We start from the raw sequence: 16,615 nt of genomic DNA, 5'->3' as shown, positions 1-16,615 counted from the left end.
ACGAGTTGGTGGAGGGCCACACTTTGGGCGGTCAGGGGAGGTCTGTGAGGCCTGTCATCTCCACCTGGACACGAGGACGAGTAAGGGATGTGGGGAGAGCGTTCAGGCGAAGGCCTTTGGTGAATCAGAGGAACGGAGAGCAGGCCAGAGGGGCTCTGCAGAGGGTGGGTGAGTGGGCGAGGTAGACGGGCCAGGTCATGCCGAGCCTGAAGGTCTTGGGGAGTTGGGACAGAACTGCAGCCCATTGGGGAAAGGAAGGAGGTATCTTCCCGTCAGAAAACGGGGAAGGGGTGGCGCAAGAGGAAGTGCTTGGGACGCACAACATCAATGTCCCTGTCCCAAGAGGGCAGGGGCACCACCACCTCCCGGGTTGGTTGTGTGGACTTAGGGCGATGACGAAGCGGGGTGCGGGTGTAGGGCCTGGGGGCTCCCCGCCCTGGGCGGCCCAGCTCCCGGATACCGGGCCGCGTCTCCCTCCGGGCCGCGCGGGGGCGCTGTGGCCCGCCGGCGGCCCGGGGCGCTGCCTGGTCGCGGCTGGGGGCGGAGGGGCGGCCGCGGGGAGGGAGGCGGGAAGAGCGCGGCACTTCCGCTAGCCGCTCGCTCGCCGGCCGCTCCTGGAGGCGGCAGCGGGAGCGGAGGGAGCGCGCGGCCCGGGGACCGCATTCCCCGGCCCCCCTCCGCCCCACGCGGCCCGGACCATGGACGCCAGGTGGGGGGGCTAGGGGAGCGGCGGGCCCACGTGACCGAGCCCCCGGGCCACGTGACTGCCGCTGCTGGGCACGGAGGGGCCGGGTGGGGTCCCAGCTGCCCGGCGGCAGGCCCGCGTAGTGGAGCCCGGGGCCGGCGGGGAGGGGGGGGGGGGGGGGGCGCGGCGTGGACTGGATTTGTTCTCCTTGCGAGGGTCCGGGAGTGTCGGGCGGAGGAGTTGGGAACCCTGGCGCTCCGGGATCCTGGAGGGCGGGGTGGGAGGAGGGGGCGCCGCCTGTAGCCCGAACGGCCGGCCAGCGCTGGAGGGAACAGAGGGAACCTGTGTGGCCAGAGGGGCGGGTCCGCCCCCGAGGAGGGAGGGAGCCCCGCCTGGCCCGCGCCGGCCCCCCCAGGAGAGAGAGAGGCTCTTTGTCCGGGCTGGGCTGCAGCTGAGGGGGGCGGGGAGACTCCGGGCCATTCTCCAGTGTAGTCCCCTCTGGAGGGCCGAGTGGATGAGGAACGGCACCCTAATCCTTACGTCCGCTGTCCCCGCAGGTGGTGGGCAGTGGTGGTGCTGGCTGCGCTCCCCTCCCTGGGGGCAGGTGGGGAGACCCCCGAAGCCCCTCCAGAGTCATGGACGCAGCTGTGGTTTTTCCGCTTTTTGGTGAATGCTGCTGGCTATGCCAGCTTTATGGTACCTGGCTACCTGCTGGTGCAGTACTTCAAGCGGAAGAACTACCTGGAGACAGGTGTGTGTGCCGAAAGGGTGGGGAAGCGTGCCAGGTCCGTTACGAGTGCTGACCAGCAGTCCAGATTGGGATGTGGCTTTGGGAAGGGAGGGAGGGATGCCCGTAGACCTGACAGCAGGGCCGCTGGCTGCTCTGAGCAAGAGGAGGTGCTGGGGAGAATACTGGCTCTTGACCTTGTGTGCCTGTTTTTTAGGCAGGGGTCTCTGCTTTCCCCTGGTGAAAACTTGTGTGTTTGGCCATGAGCCCAAGGCCTCTGACGAGGTTCCTCTGGCTTCCCGGACCGAGCCGGCAGACACCACTCCCACTTGGCAGGCCCTGAAGCTGCTCTTCTGTGCTGCGGGGCTCCAGGTAGGTAGGCAGGTTCTGCCTCTCTTCCTGGGTTGGGCCCCAGGACAGGTACGGTGCGAAACCAAAGTTTTCACCCTGCCAGCCCCCCGCGGTTTGCTGGCTGTGTGAACATGGCCCCCTCTTCCAGGGGGCGCGTAGTACCACCGTAATCTTAGAGGTGGTGGGGATAACCACTGTCTTGTCTTTCCCCCTTTCTCTTGCCCTCTTGTGTGATTTCTCCTGTGCCATTACTACCCTTCCCCCTGCAGTGATGTCTCGTATACTGCTAACCCACTGATCAAAGTTTGGGGAAGCCACGCAGCCCTCCCCCCACTACTGCATGTGACAGGGAGCGAAGATACGGAGTTCTTGGCACTTTGGAGCGGGCACTACTAGTCCTACACGTGTCGCACAGGTGTCCAGTCTTACTCCCCGAATCCACTGAGGATAGACAGGAGGATACATGGGATGGAGTCTGCTTTAACGTACCCTCCTGTGGGGCAGACAGGGTCTGGGCAAGCCTAAAGCCTCTGTCATCGTTTCACACACACTCGATCCTTCCGAGGTGAATCCAGGCTTTGGAGGGGAGAGGAAACTTCTGGTTATTACAGAGGGACCAACATACGTATGCTGTCCTTTGAATCATCTAGACCTTTTCCGAGGAAGAGGGAGGTCGAAATCTTTCGGGCCACCTCTCCTCCTCTTACCTTCTCGGTACTCGTTCCTCCCCGCCTCTCCCTCCAGGTGTCCTACCTGACTTGGGGAGTGCTGCAGGAGAGAGTGATGACCCGCAGCTATGGGGCTACTGCCACCTCGCCAGGTGAGCGCTTCACGGACTCCCAGTTCCTGGTGCTGATGAACCGGGTGCTGGCCCTGCTGGTGGCTGGCCTCTGTTGCATCCTCTGCAAGCAGCCCCGGCACGGGGCACCCATGTACCGGTACTCCTTTGCCAGCCTGTCAAACGTGCTCAGCAGCTGGTGTCAGTACGAAGCTCTCAAGTTCGTCAGCTTTCCCACCCAGGTGCTGGCCAAGGCCTCTAAGGTGATCCCTGTCATGCTGATGGGAAAGTTGGTGTCTCGGCGCAGCTACGAACACTGGGAATACCTGACGGCCGGCCTCATCTCCATCGGGGTCAGCATGTTCCTGCTGTCCAGCGGACCGGAGCCCCGCAGCTCCCCGGCCACCACCCTGTCCGGCCTCATCCTGCTGGCAGGCTACATCGCCTTTGACAGCTTCACCTCAAACTGGCAGGATGCCCTGTTTGCCTATAAGATGTCTTCGGTGCAGATGATGTTTGGGGTCAATTTCTTCTCCTGCCTCTTCACGGTGGGCTCCCTGCTAGAGCAGGGGGCCCTCCTGGAGGGGACCCGCTTCATGGGGCGACACAGTGAATTTGCTGCGCATGCCCTTCTGCTCTCAGTCTGCTCTGCATGCGGCCAGCTCTTCATCTTCTACACCATTGGGCAGTTCGGGGCCGCCGTGTTCACCATCATCATGACCCTCCGCCAGGCCTTCGCCATCCTCCTCTCCTGCCTCCTCTACGGCCACACAGTCACTGTGGTGGGGGGTCTGGGGGTGGCTGTGGTCTTTGCTGCCCTCCTCCTCAGAGTCTATGCCCGGGGCCGACTAAAGCAACGGGGGAAGAAGGCTGTGCCTGTCGACTCCCCTGTGCAGAAAGTTTGAGGGGCCTGAGAGATGAAGTCCAACAAGAACCTCACCATACGTTTTCCTCTCCTACTGTAATTTTTGAGGCGGCTGGCTCAAGGTCAGAATGCAGGCTTTTAGTATCACAAACCAGCTCTGCAGGTTGGGGTTGAGTCCAGGAGTCAGCCTTCCCCTTTGCCTTAAGTCACCCGTCCTCCAGTAGGGATTCTTCTGAGCCCCAAGGTAGAGGACCTTCCTCAATGGGTGGGAGGGGCTTGCCGAGAAGGCACAAGCACCTTCTAAGGCCCCTCTCCAAATTCCCTGAAGTCTTGCCCTGTGGGCTCTGCCACCAACACACCTGTGCTTGTCCCCTCCCTTGAATGGCCCACCCGTGCAGACTCCCTCCCAGAGACCTATGGAACTTAACTCTGGTGAGAAAAGCACAAGTGTTGTAGGCTCCAAGTGCTGCTTTCCCGGGAGTCCCTGAAAGACGGTGCTGTGCTGGGGGAGAAGGACAGGAGGGCCCTACCCAGCACCACCACCCTCTGCTCCTGGATCCCCAGGCTCTGCTCCGAGAGCCCATTGCAGGTTTTGGTACTTTGGAAATGTTAACTTTTTGCTCTAATTTTATTTTATTAAATTAAATTGCTGCAATGGTCTCGAGTCCTGTGTTTTCGTTGACTGAAGTATGTGCTTTAGGAAGGGGAGAGTATTACATGCTGGTTTGTGGCTACCCTTTAGTCAATGTTGGGGGACTTCAGAACTGCTAGATGGTTACAAGTGACTTTAGCTTTCAATGTACCAGAGTAACCGATTACCAGGATGAAAGCAAGTACAACTTGGAATAGGAAAGCAAAGGAAACTCAAAAGGCACCAGATCCACTTTACAAGGGAAAGCAGAACTGTATAAAACTGTATTTTCTTTATTTTGCATACTTTAACTTCAGAACAAAATAAACAAAAAACCACAGTACACATCCAAACCCCTCATCAAATATAGGAAGGGATAGGCCTGAGGCCCTTGTATCCTGCCTCAGACAAAGACAGGAGGGGGGAAAAAAAACAAAACACTAGACATCAGCAGAAGGAACCAGGTGAACTGAGGCCACTCAGGGCTGCTGGGAAGCCATGGGAACACTATACAGAGGGCACAGGTCTGCAGGTAGAAACTAATCTACTTCTTCCATGCGGGACGCATCCTCATCACCCTCAAGGGGAGGGATCTCATCAGGAACAGCAGCACTGGGTTCCTCTGCAGTTACTTCGTCTTCGTCAATACCTGTTAAGTAGGAAAGAACGCCACGTGAATGTCAACCTGAATACCATTAAGTCAAATCTGTCCCTTAGAGACTAGTTTACCCAACTCCTAGCCACACTCTGGTGCAACAAAGATACTCACCCAGGCCTAGCTTGATCATGCGGTAAATTCGGTTGGAGTGGGTCTGGGGATCCTCCAGTGAGAAGCCAGAAGAGAGCAGTGCAGTTTCAAACAGGAGCACCACCAGGTCCTTGACAGCCTTGTCATTCTTGTCCGCCTCTGCCTTCTGTCGTAGTGTCTCCACAATGGGGTGGTCAGGATTAATCTCCAGGTGCTTTTTGGCCATCATATAACCCATTGTAGAGTTGTCCCGAAGTGCCTGGGCTTTCATGATCCGCTCCATGTTGGCCGTCCAGCCGTAGGTGCTCGTCACAATGCAGCAGGGTGAAGACACTAGCCTGTTTGAGATGGTCACCTGTGGATAATGACAAAAACTTATGTTTACGTTAAATCTGATTACCATTTCCAAGCTAAGGTGATGGTATGTTAAGTTCTATTCTCAGAACAAACACTTCATCGTTCCCAAATATTTATAAAAATACCAACCTTAAACCTGCCTGGTAAAAGCAGCGAAAGGAGAAAGAAGCTCTGCACAAATTAGGCGACCTAAAACTACTAATTGTGTAGCACCACAAGATTCTAAGGGAAAACGCTCTAAAGCATTTACAAACTACATCCTAGTCCCAGAACTGCTTACCTTCTCAACCTTCTTATCCAGTATTTCTTTCATAAGTTTGCAGAGGTTCTCAAACTTGGCCTTGCTCTCTTCCATTTTCTTTTTCTCCTCTTCATCCTCAGGTAGCTCCAGGCCCTCCTTGGTAACGGAGACGAGACTCTTCCCATCAAACTCCTTGAGCTGCTGCACGCAGTACTCATCGATAGGCTCAGTCATATACACTACCTCGAAGCCCCGCTTCCGCACCCGCTCCACAAAAGCGGAGTTGGCAACCTGCTCTTTGCTCTCGCCTGCAGGGTTGAGAGAGACTCAGGGATCAGAATGCCGCCTACCAGTTCCCAGGTATTCCCAGATGTCCTATTTCCTTATACCCCCAGGAGGCTTTGATCAGACCCAGGCTCCAACATACCAGTGATGTAATAGATGGACTTCTGGGTCTCCTTCATGCGAGAGACATACTCCGAAAGAGAAGTCATCTCATCTCCAGACTGGGAGGTGTGATAACGCAGCAGCTCAGAAAGACGGCGCCGATTAGTGGAGTCCTCATGGATTCCAAGCTTCAAAGGTGGAAAGAAAACAATCTTACTTGTAAATAATCTGTTACTCTCTAGGTGAATGAAAAAAACCCCTCCATCTTAATTAAGCATTTGCTGCTTCCGTACCTTCAGGTTTTTAGAGAATGCCTCATAGAATTTCTTATAGTTCTCCTTGTCTTCTGCCAGTTCAGAGAAGAGCTCAAGGCACTTCTTTACGATGTTTTTGCGAATGACCTTCAAGATTTTGCTCTGCTGGAGCATTTCTCGGGAGATGTTTAGGGGCAAGTCCTCAGAGTCCACCACACCACGGATGAAATCTGCAATCAGGGAGAAAATGGGAGTTAACGTAGACAGGGTCATCTAAGTTCAACAGGATCCGCTTTCTCACTGAACCTGATTTCAAAAAAAAAAGAAAAAAAGACAAAACCTCCGTTTCCTGAGAGCACTATAGGACTTTACCCAACCAACTACATTCGGCCAAAAGGACACTCACTGAGATACTCCGGTATCAACTCATCACAGCTGTCCATGATAAACACACGGCGGACATAGAGCTTAATGTTGTTCTTTTTCTTCTTGTTCTCAAAAAGGTCAAAAGGAGCCCGACGGGGGATGAACAGCAATGCCCTGAATTCCAGCTGACCTTCCACAGAGAAGTGCTGAAAGAAATTCAAAGCAAGCCAGTAGTGTATTTCGAGATACACCTTTAAATCCTAACATCACATCATTCATTGAATTGTCTGGAACAGAGTTCTTCCCTAAGCACTGATGACAGAACAGACATCATAGGACCTCTTTTGAAAAAATTAAACTCCTATGCCCCAAACTGATCCACAATGGTACTACTGCTATGTATAATCCTGGGATTAATGAGTTAACAGTCCTATCAGGAACCTGCCACAGAGACAAAGTGATGTCACGGAGATGTCCTTTCTTTACCCTAAAAGGGTCATCAACAAGTGAAAGGACATGGATCCATGGCATTCAGTTCCCACCACCAAACAGTTGGGCAAGTTCCATGGTCTACTACCAGCAACCCCGTTCTGCCTGCTCTTCCTATTCAATCAACATGCAAGGCTTCTCACCTTGACTGCCAAGTGGTCTTCCCAGTCATTTGTAAGGCTCTTGTAAAACTCTCCATATTCCTCCTGGGTGATGTCATCAGGGTTTCTGGTCCAAATGGGCTTGGTCTTGTTCAGTTCTTCCTGATCAATGTACTTCTCCTTAATCTTCTTTGTTTTCTTCTTCTTGTCCTTCCCACTATCATCCTCCTCATCTGAGCCCACATCTTCAATCTTGGGCTTCTCCTCATCATCTTTATCTTCCTCTTCTTTCTCACCTTTCTCCTCCTCTGCCTCATCATCACTGATTTCTTTCTCCCGTTCCTTCTCCAGCTGAAAGTACAAAAGACAGTAGTTCCAGACTTCAGAAATCAAAACCGGGGACCTTGGAACTCTCCGAAAGAGCAGACATACACGTGAGGAGTACTAGTCCATACTCACATAAAGAGTGATGGGATAGCCTATGAACTGTGAGTGCTTCTTCACCACTTCTTTGACACGTCTCTCCTCTAAATATTCTGTCTGGTCTTCTTTAAGATGGAGGATCACTTTGGTGCCCCGGCCAATGGGCTCACCTAGGAGTTAATCACAGAGTATAAAAAATGAAGCTAAATGCAGACCTATCATCAACGACTCCACAGGTAACACCCTCAAGATCTCCATTACAGGTTTCCCCAGAATTCTAACCCAGACAACCTAATAGGAAAGCCGTCTTACCATGGTCTGCACGTACAGTGAAGGAGCCCCCAGCAGAAGACTCCCAGGCATACTGCTCATCATCGTTGTGCTTTGTGATAACAACCACTTTCTCTGCCACCAGATAAGCAGAATAAAAGCCAACACCAAACTGTCCAATCATGGAGATGTCTGCACCAGCCTGCCAGAAAATTTTACAAACAAGTTTAAAACAAAACAGCACATCAAACATCCACAAAAATGGATGGCGTGCACCTAGCTGAAATACCACATACCTGGAGAGCCTCCATGAATGCTTTAGTGCCCGACTTGGCAATGGTTCCCAAATTATTTATGAGATCGGCTTTGGTCATGCCAATGCCTGTGTCCACTAGAGTCAGAGTGCGTTCCTGGGGGTTGGGGATGATGTCAATTTTGAGCTCTTTACCACTGTCCAACTTGGAAGGGTCTGTCAGGCTCTCATACCGAATCTTGTCCAAGGCCTGAAAACACAAATCTTATTTTTACAATTCTGCTTCCTAAAAGCCCAACTCTTCGTCCGAAAGAAAACTACTTTTTATTCCCAAATAGCATCAATTTTGATTACCCACTCCCAAACTTGGCGTGTAAGAGCCACATACAGTTAGGGCACCTGACTCTTGATTTTGGCTCAGGTCATGACCTCAGTTTGTGGGTTCAAGCCCCGTATGTTGGGCTCCATGCTGACCGCTCAGAGCCTGCTCGGGATTCTCCCTCTCTCTGCCCCTCCCTCACTCTCAAAATAAAACTTAGAACACAAAAAGAATCATTTACAGTTACAATAGCCCATCTATCCACATCAACGTTTTTAGAATAGCAGCCCCACAAAATACCAAACCGCCCTTCTCTCTTTTCCGGAGTGCTGAAAACAAAAACCACAAATAAAGCTGCCCACAGCACTCACATCAGAAGCGTTACTGATCAACTCCCGAAGGAAAATTTCCTTGTTGGAATAAAAGGTATTGATGATGAGGGACATGAGTTGGGCAATTTCTGCCTGGAAGGCAAATGTCTCCACCTCCTCCTCTCCATGGTGCACTTCCTCAGGCATCTAAAATGAGAACAATCAAGAATTAGAAAAGAACCGGATGGCTCCACATTTAACACTTCAAGTTCACCCCGGTCACAGCTGAAGACTCAAAGAGACTTAGTCCAAGCTGTTTTAATCCAGGTAATGAACGTATTCCTCAAAAACCGTAGCGCCTTTTCTTTAAAGACTTCTCTTAGTGGGAATCCAACTTAGAAATAAAAATAAAAAGCTGCTTCAACACAATACACAAGGTCAAGCTTTTTGAAAAGGTATTTTGAAACCAAACTGCTCTTAACTGATCCGTGGGACCCAAAACCTCAGCATCACCTGGTAGGCTGTTCAAAATACAGATACTGGGCCCAACCCAGGGATAGGAATAACAACTCCAGGCAATCCAAACTCAGGTGAAGGAGAAAACCACCTACTACGTTTCCACCACCTTTTTTGTTACAAAATCCAATAGCCCAAGATGAGCGGTTTTATGTTAAATGGCCAGTAATCCGGAATTGGCTCTCTTCAATTGAGAATCTCCCACATCAAAAGCTCACGTGGGATTGCTGCCTCACAGGATAGAAGATAACCCGAGAGACCGGTGATTACCCGCCCAAGAGGCTAAGACAAAGAACGGATAAAGCACCCCTCAACACATGTGGCTACAATATAGAACGAAACCAAACACAACTAAGATGGTGGCCGTAGACGACTGGGCAGACCCTCGTCACTGCCGGACATGCGTTGGCCAGGGCCACGCGAGGAGGGGGCGCCACCGCGCAGCCTCCCTTCGCCCCAGCATCCGGGCACCAGGGCGGGGCGCTGGGCTCCAGAAGCTTCCAGAACAATCTCAGCTCTCTGGGAGGGGCGGGGGAGGAAAGGGCCCATGAATCTTCCAGAGCCTGCCCCCTCCTCTCCCCTCCCCCTCACCGGGACTGCAGAAAAGCTCTGGAAAGAAAAAAACGGCAGGCCAGAACCGGCCGTAATCGTTCCTTGCCGAAGAACCTCACATAAAGGAATAGAAAGCCCTGGAAAAATGCGTCCCACGGAAGAGATGGCAAAGCCAGGCCAGCACCAGGCCGTGCTGAGTCACGTCCAGCGCGCACACCCACCACCCTTGGGGACCCTCCGGCGCCCCGTAGCCGCGTCCGGAAGTGGAGGGGCAAACATGGCAGCGTCCCGGGCCGGCGCGGACACCACGTGCAGCTGCCCACTACCCCAAGCCCACGCCGCGGCCCACCTCCCCCCACGGCTAGTTGCCGTCTGAGGAAAACCCCGCACCAAAGCACGGACGAAAAAACTAGCACAACTCTCGAGAGCCCTGTCCCATCCACACCCCCCAAAAATTCTGAGTTGACCTATCCCAAGACCGCTCCAACACGACAAAATCCAGGCTTTGAAAACGAAACGATGGACGAAAGCAACACGTAAGGACAATCCAATCAGAAACACCTGAAAAAAACCAACGACCTTACCTTCAAGGAGAAGAGCTGTAAGCACGACAGACCACGGTGAGCAGGGACTAAGTCCGGCTCAAAACCCGCAACAAGGCTGCACAGGGGTGACTCAAGAGAGCGGCTGTTCGCCCCCAGTGGCCCTATATACGGCGAAGCACATACCAGCTGCCCGTCCCCGAATCCCTCCGCCTTAAAGGAGGATGCGGGTCAGCCCGGCACCTGCCGCTGCCCGCCCACCTTGACGTCATGGTCCAAAATAGGGGAGGGGGCGGGGAAGGGCGGAAGCAACCGGTCTGAGTCTCCGCCCTGAGAGCACGCGCAAGTACCGCTTTTCGTGGCCGCATCTCCGCACTGCCAGGGCTCGACCACCGTCCAAGAACTAGAGATTGAGAATGCTCACATGACATAAACGAGGGATCTAGTGGCAAGGATCCCACTGACCTCCCTGTAAACCTCTAATACAGGCGCCTCCGCACATAAGTGTCCTGGCCAAGAGGAACACCAAAAAACGTGGATAGAAAGGCCAACCACCCCGACCTCGACTCCCAGGTTCCACTTCCTTGCTAGAATCTGCCCTACACATGCCTACAGCCCAATAAGGGAAAAGGGCCTTCCTTAGGGACAGTGCAGAATTAGAGATCTAATTTCACGCAGCCCCGGGAGCCCCGTCCTCCCTCGGGGAGGAGAAAGAGCCAGCGCTTTGCAGCGGGGCGTGGCTCCTGGTGGGGGGGAAGGGCGCCGGCTCGGGCTAGCAGTGGGACTCTTTGTCCGCGCCCGGCGGAAGGAGCGACGACGGCGGTACTGCGATTACTTCCAGCAGTTTCCAGACCCGCCTTGGCGGTACCGCCCCCACCCCGCCCCTTTCCTCCAGGCTCCGCCCCGCCCTCTGCGGCCTGGTCCTGTCTCTGCAGCTGCTTGTTACCACCTAGGAATCGGCCGGGGTCCCCGGGGAGCAGGGGGTGGGCTGTCCCAATCCTATTTACCGTCTAAAGCCTCTGGCGGGACCCTATTATCCACCTGCCAGGCCCAGCTAGCTCGGCACTCCCTCGGGAGTGGGATGGAGCAAAAAGGGAGTGCTTGACCTTCCCCCAATCCCTTCCCCATCAGTCACATAGCACAGGGCTGTTGGGGCGGCTGTGCTGACGCGCCTTCAGCGAGCGGAGACTGGGGACGACTTGGCCACCGGGGGGACCCTCCCCGACTCCTGCAGTCGCCCACGTGTGTAGAACACAGAGACATGCGTCTCCCCAGCGTGAGCATATCGAGCTGTTTTCTCAATCTGGTTTCGTTTTTGGCCCTCTTCGCTCCTGCAGCTGCCAGACCGGAGGAGCAGAGGGTCTCCAGGGACCCCTGCAGGGTGGCAGGGGCTCCTGGAGGGCGCTTGAAGACGCTTCCCAGAGAGCAGCCGGTTGAAGGCTGCCAGAAATTGTTCCTCTTCAGATGTGGCGCCGGAGCTCCCAAGCCGTTAGCCGGCCCAGGGAGCTGTGGGACGCCATACTTCGCTTGGCTCTACCCCTTTTGTGTGCCCTTCAGATGGAAAGCTGTCCTTGTCTATCCAAGGCCTCATCTTGGAATCCTGTTGGGCCCACAGCCCCTCCGGAAGAGAATGGCCACTTCCTGCTCTGCGACATTGTAGGTGTCCATCAACTGCTTTCTTGGCCCACTGTGTCCGCCACTGGAATGCTGGGGAGGGGTTCCTCCCCTACCTCACCCCCACCCCCAGCCCCACAGCCCTCCCTCATCAGCCCTGGTGCCCCATCTTCCTTCCTTTGTATTTTCTTTATGTGTTGAATTCCGAATAATAAAGGATCCTTGCTTTCCTCATCCTTGCCGCAGGCTTAGCACCACCCCACTTGTATTTTTCCTTGCTCTTCTTTCCTTCCTTGTGGTGTGTGAGAAGCCGGTGGCTGGGAGAAGTTGATGGGTTTGGGAAGGGGTGTGGGTGCTGCTCCCAGAAATACCCCAGGATTCTCTGTTCCTGATCTAAATCTCAAACCAAGAGTGTCCTCCCTCAATATACCTTCTTTTCCTCTGGGCAGAAGGGCTCTAGCTAATGAAACATCTCCCTAGTTGACAAAAAGCATTCACACCATTTCACCATCCTGTGAAGAGGTAAAAGCGAGTCTCCACATTCTGTGAACTGGGGAAGCAAGGCTTCAATGAGGACAGTGAGCTCAGAGCCTTTGTTGCACTAACCCTTGCTCCCTGCTCCAGGAATGGAGTGGGGATGCTGTCTCCCCTCCCGGGACCCAAGTCCAAAGCAGAGCAGAAATCACGTGCTGATCAGTATTAGGACCAGAGACTCCTCGCGGGTCTCCTAATGGGAAGATCTCAAATCTTGCACTAGCACAGAATTTCTGGAAGGCTTCTCTTCTGGAAGCCTTCTCCTACTCACTGACACTAACTTAAGCTCCCACAGTGAGTGCCTGGGGATGCAAAAATGCATAAACAAGACGGAGGTTTCAGTCCACAGGGCGCTGTGGCAGGCACCTCAGCCTGGGGAAGGGGCAGGCTTAGGGCCAAGGCTAGTCAGCCCATGACACAGGTCTATTCCCGGAAGAGGGAAAAGCATGGAAAGGCACAGCCCTGACAGAAGGACCATAGCCTAGGAGCCCCTGAAGGAGGCGGAAGAGCTAAAAGTAGCCCTGCAGGCAGGGTTCAGGTCACAGAGGGCCACAAATGCCATGTTAAGATGCTCTGACCTTAACTTAGACTGGAGGAAGCCATGGAGGCCGTCAAAGCTTAAAATCCTCTAGATCTCCGGAGTCCTATTCCCAGGAGCACTTGCAATGCCTATTGCTTCCAAGATACCCTTTATTCCTGACCAGGCCTCAAAGACCCAGCCCAACCTTCTGTCGTTGGAGGGTAGCCAGTTGAAGCAAGAGTTGACCAGCTGTAGCCTGCAGCTGGTGGGCCTGTTGCTCGCTTTTAGATGGCTTATGGGTGAGAATGGTTTTTACATTTTTTTAATTGTGGAAAAAAATCAACAGAAAGATACTGTTTTGGCCTGTGAAAAGTACATGAAATTCGGATGTGTTCATAAAGTTTTACTGAAACATAGCCACCCTTGTTTGCATGTTGTCTTTGGCTGCATTTATGCCGCAGTGGCAGAGTTGGTGTGGCAGAGACCATAGAGCATGCGAAGTCTAAAATATTTACTCTCTTACCTTTTACAGAGAAGACTTACCCCTAATCTAGCTAAAGCAAAGTGGGGTCTTGGAGGATGCACAGAGACTTAGCTGCTGCTCAGAATAGGAATTCTCCCAATTAGGCTGTGCCACTGGCCTTTCAGGGGGATCAGGGAGGCCAGTGAGGGGAGCTAAGAGGCAGTAGATGAATCAAGCAACCAAAGGCATCGGGACATCAGAGGTTGTATACGAGTGAGGGGTAGCTCTGGATCCTTAACTCCCAGAACAAACTGGCTTCCCGAACTCAGTGGCTGCCAGATGTGTCCTGTCAGTTCTGGTTCTTCCCAGTTCCATGACATTTATAATCTCTGAACTCCGGCGGGGGTGGGGGGGAGTGGGGAATACCCTAAACTGACATCCTCACAGGCCAATGGACCTGATGTTTAGAGATGTGGGACAATTGAGCCAGTCTGCAGGACCAGCCTGGGCCCCACCTCTTTGCCTCAGTTTCCACATCCTGTTGGGACATGAGAAATCTCACAACTCTCACCCACTTGATTGTTAGTACTATGCTTTTTGACTTTTGTTTATTGGTCCTACAACTTGGTAAACTACCTTATTAATTCTTAATTTGTCTGGGTTTTTTTAATTTATTCATTTTGAGAGGGGGGAGGGACAGAGAGAGAGAGAGAGAGAGAGAGAGAGAGAGAGAACACCAAGCAGGCTCTGCACTGTCAGCACAGAACCCGACATGGGGCTTGAACTCACAATCCGTGAGATCATGACCTGAGCAGAAACCAAAAGCCAGAATGTTAACCGACTGAGCCACCCAGGCGCCCCTGTTTTTTGTTTTTTAAGTACAACCCTATCTATCATCTGAGAACAATGACAGTTTGGAATCTCCCTTTCTAATCCTTGTATCTCTTATTTCTTGTTATACTGCACCAGTTAAAACCTGCAAGACAATGATGAGTGGAAACAGTGATTCTGGACATCCCTATCTCATTTCTGATCAGGAAAGGAATGCTTTTAATGTTTCACCATTGAGCACAATACTCTTTCTATTCCTAAATTGTTACAACTTTTAATTGGAACAAGTATCTGAATTATTTTCCTGCATCTATTGAGACTATTGTTTTTTGTTTTTTTTTAATTTTTTTTTCAACGTTTATTTATTTTGGGGACAGAGAGAGACAGAGCATGAATGGGGGAGGGACAGAGAGAGAGGGAGACACAGAATCGGAAACAGGCTCCAGGCTCTGAGCCGTCAGCCCAGAGCCCGACGCGGGGCTCGAACTCACAGACCGTGAGATCGTGACCTGGCTGAAGTCGGACGCTTAACCAACTGCGCCACCCAGGCGCCCCGAGACTATTGTTTTAAAAAATTCCCTTTGCACAGGGTGCCTGGATGGCTCAGTTGGTTGGGTGTCTGATTCTTGATCTTAGCTCATGGTCTTGCAGTTCGTGGGTTCAAGACCCACCCTGAGCACACACACCGGCAGTGTGGATTCTGCTTGGGGTTTCAATCTCTCTCTGACTCTCCCCTGCTCTCTCTCTCAAAATAAATAAATAAACTTAAAAAAATTTCCCTATGGGGTGGTGCCTGGGTGTCTCAGTCGGTTAAGCGTCTGACTCTTGATATGGGCTCAGGTCGTGACCTCACGGGTTTGTGGGACTGAGCCCCGCTCAGGCTCTGTGCTGACAGTATGGAGCCTGCTTGGGATTCTCTCTTCTCCTTCTCTGCCCTTCCCCTTGCTTGCATTCCCTTGTTCTCTCTCAAAATAAATAAACACTTAAACATTTTTTAAAAAATTAAAAATTCCCTGTATTTACATGTTTAATTAATTAACAGACTCAGTAATATTAAACAGAATTAGTCTATTTATTTAAAATTTTGATGAACTCACCTATAAAATAGCCTGAGTCTATTGTTTTCTGTATGGAAACATTTTTTTTTTTGTAATGGACAAACTATTTTTTTAATGTTTATTTTTGAGAGAGAGAGAAACAGTAAGAGCAGGGGTGGGGCAGAGAGAGAGGGAGACACAGAATCTGAGGTGTCAGCACAAAGTCCGATGTGGGGCTGGAACTCACAAACCACAAGATCATGACCTGAGCTGAAGTCAGACACTTAACCAACTAAGCCACCCTGGTGCCCCTGTATGGAACCATTTTAACTAAGGACTCAACTTTTTTTTTTAAAGATTTTACTTTATTATTGTTTCTCTAAGATTTCATTTTGATGTAATCCCTGCACCCAATGTGGGGCTGGAACTCACAACCCCGAGATCAAGAGTCATATGCTACATTGACTAAGCCAGTGGCACCCCTCAATTTAAATGATATAGGACTATTCAGGTTTTCTACCTTTCTTTGAGTCAATTTTTCTGGATGTTTCTTGAAAGCTTTATTATGGCATACTCTTTTCTTTGATGATCTTTTCAATCTCTATTCTATCTAAAGTATGTCTTCTTTTTTATCCCTAAAATTGTTTCTCATGTCTTATCCCTTTTTTCTCATGACGAGTTTCACTAGAGATTTGTCTATTGTATTTATATTAATGTTCATATATTTGTTTTCTGCTTCTTCAGTTTCTTTACTTTCTTTCTTAAATTTCCACTAAATTTTTTATTATTTCTTTCTTTGGTTTGGTTTTGTTCTTTTTGTATTAGCTTTAATATTTAGCACATTAAATTACAGTCTTTCCCCTTTTTTGACATAAGAATTTAAGGCTACAGATTTATCTTCAAGCACCATTTTAGCTATATCCCATGTTTCCGTATATAGTATTTTTATTATAATTCAGTTTTAAGCATTTTCTGACTCCCCTTATGGTATCTTCATTGATCAGCTTAAAAGCATTTAACATACTCTTTTGTATTTGAGATTTCTTTTGAAATGTGGTTAATATGTGTAAAAGTCCCATGTACACTTGAAAAAAATATGTTATCTAGTTGTTGGATAAAAGTCTAAATATGTTAAATCTATTAAGTCAAGCCAGTTAATTGTGCTGCTCAAAGCAAGCAAACAAACAAACAAAAACACTTGGAGACTCCCCAGGACATAGTTTGGAGAAGGCAGAAGTCAAAAGTGGGGAGATCATACAAGGGTAGGGAAAAGGCAAGGTGTTCGCATTTTCCGAGGTAGAATGATGGAATATGGGGGCTGAAGGCCCAGGAGGAAGACCACTCTGGATAGAAGGGGGTCAAGAATCTGTTTTAGGCATGGTATGGGACACCAATGAGAGAATGTCCAGGAGACAGAGGCTGATTGATGGTTGAAGTCATGGGCAAGAAC

The 16,615-nt window shown here is 51.2% G+C and overlaps 2 protein-coding genes across 3 annotated transcripts; one reads left to right on the top strand and one right to left on the bottom strand.

Moving 5' to 3' along the window:
• Positions 1 to 574: 574 nt before the first annotated feature.
• Positions 575 to 4,063, top strand: SLC35B2 (solute carrier family 35 member B2). Of its 2 annotated transcripts, XM_040473658.1 has the most exons (4): positions 575 to 709; positions 1,243 to 1,436; positions 1,630 to 1,784; positions 2,508 to 4,063. In XM_040473658.1, exons 1-4 carry the CDS (start codon positions 699 to 701, stop codon positions 3,444 to 3,446), a joined length of 1,299 nt encoding a protein of 432 aa, XP_040329592.1. In that variant the 5' UTR covers positions 575 to 698; the 3' UTR covers positions 3,447 to 4,063. The 2 variants fall into 2 exon arrangements, with proteins under 2 accessions (XP_040329592.1, XP_040329593.1); XM_040473659.1 differs by lacking the exons at positions 575 to 709; positions 1,630 to 1,784 and having other exon boundaries at positions 1,356 to 1,436.
• Positions 4,064 to 4,296: 233 nt separating this feature from the next.
• Positions 4,297 to 10,340, bottom strand: HSP90AB1 (heat shock protein 90 alpha family class B member 1). The gene is made up of 12 exons (XM_040473657.1): positions 10,209 to 10,340; positions 8,617 to 8,763; positions 7,970 to 8,176; positions 7,716 to 7,875; positions 7,440 to 7,573; positions 7,023 to 7,331; positions 6,431 to 6,596; positions 6,064 to 6,254; positions 5,811 to 5,958; positions 5,423 to 5,691; positions 4,807 to 5,140; positions 4,297 to 4,686 (listed from the first exon to the last, which is right to left on the bottom strand). Exons 2-12 carry the CDS (start codon positions 8,761 to 8,763, stop codon positions 4,577 to 4,579), a joined length of 2,175 nt encoding a protein of 724 aa, XP_040329591.1. The 5' UTR covers positions 10,209 to 10,340; the 3' UTR covers positions 4,297 to 4,576.
• Between the last annotated feature and the right edge of the window lie 6,275 nt (positions 10,341 to 16,615).

The sequence above is a fragment of the Herpailurus yagouaroundi genome, unplaced genomic scaffold, assembly GCF_014898765.1.
Source record: "Herpailurus yagouaroundi ecotype Mexico unplaced genomic scaffold, PumYag 139, whole genome shotgun sequence".
In the NCBI taxonomy this organism is placed as follows: domain Eukaryota; kingdom Metazoa; phylum Chordata; class Mammalia; order Carnivora; family Felidae; genus Herpailurus; species Herpailurus yagouaroundi.
This window is presented reverse-complemented; position numbering and strand designations above follow the sequence as displayed.

What these genes read in the sequence shown, in the direction of transcription:
- HSP90AB1 (XM_040473657.1), bottom strand. Translation starts at nt 8,763, where the DNA reads ATGCCTGAGGAAGTGCACCATGGAGAGGAGGAGGTGGAGACATTTGCC. An exon ending in CATTCATGGAGGCTCTCCAG is followed by an intron (nt 7,876 to 7,969) that starts GTATGTGGTATT and finishes ATTTTCTGGCAG; the next exon opens with GCTGGTGCAGACATCTCCAT. An exon ending in TGGATAAGAAGGTTGAGAAG is followed by an intron (nt 5,141 to 5,422) that starts GTAAGCAGTTCT and finishes CATTATCCACAG; the next exon opens with GTGACCATCTCAAACAGGCT.
- SLC35B2 (XM_040473658.1), top strand. An exon ending in GAAGAACTACCTGGAGACAG is followed by an intron (nt 1,437 to 1,629) that starts GTGTGTGTGCCG and finishes CCTGTTTTTTAG; the next exon opens with GCAGGGGTCTCTGCTTTCCC. An exon ending in TCTGTGCTGCGGGGCTCCAG is followed by an intron (nt 1,785 to 2,507) that starts GTAGGTAGGCAG and finishes CTCTCCCTCCAG; the next exon opens with GTGTCCTACCTGACTTGGGG.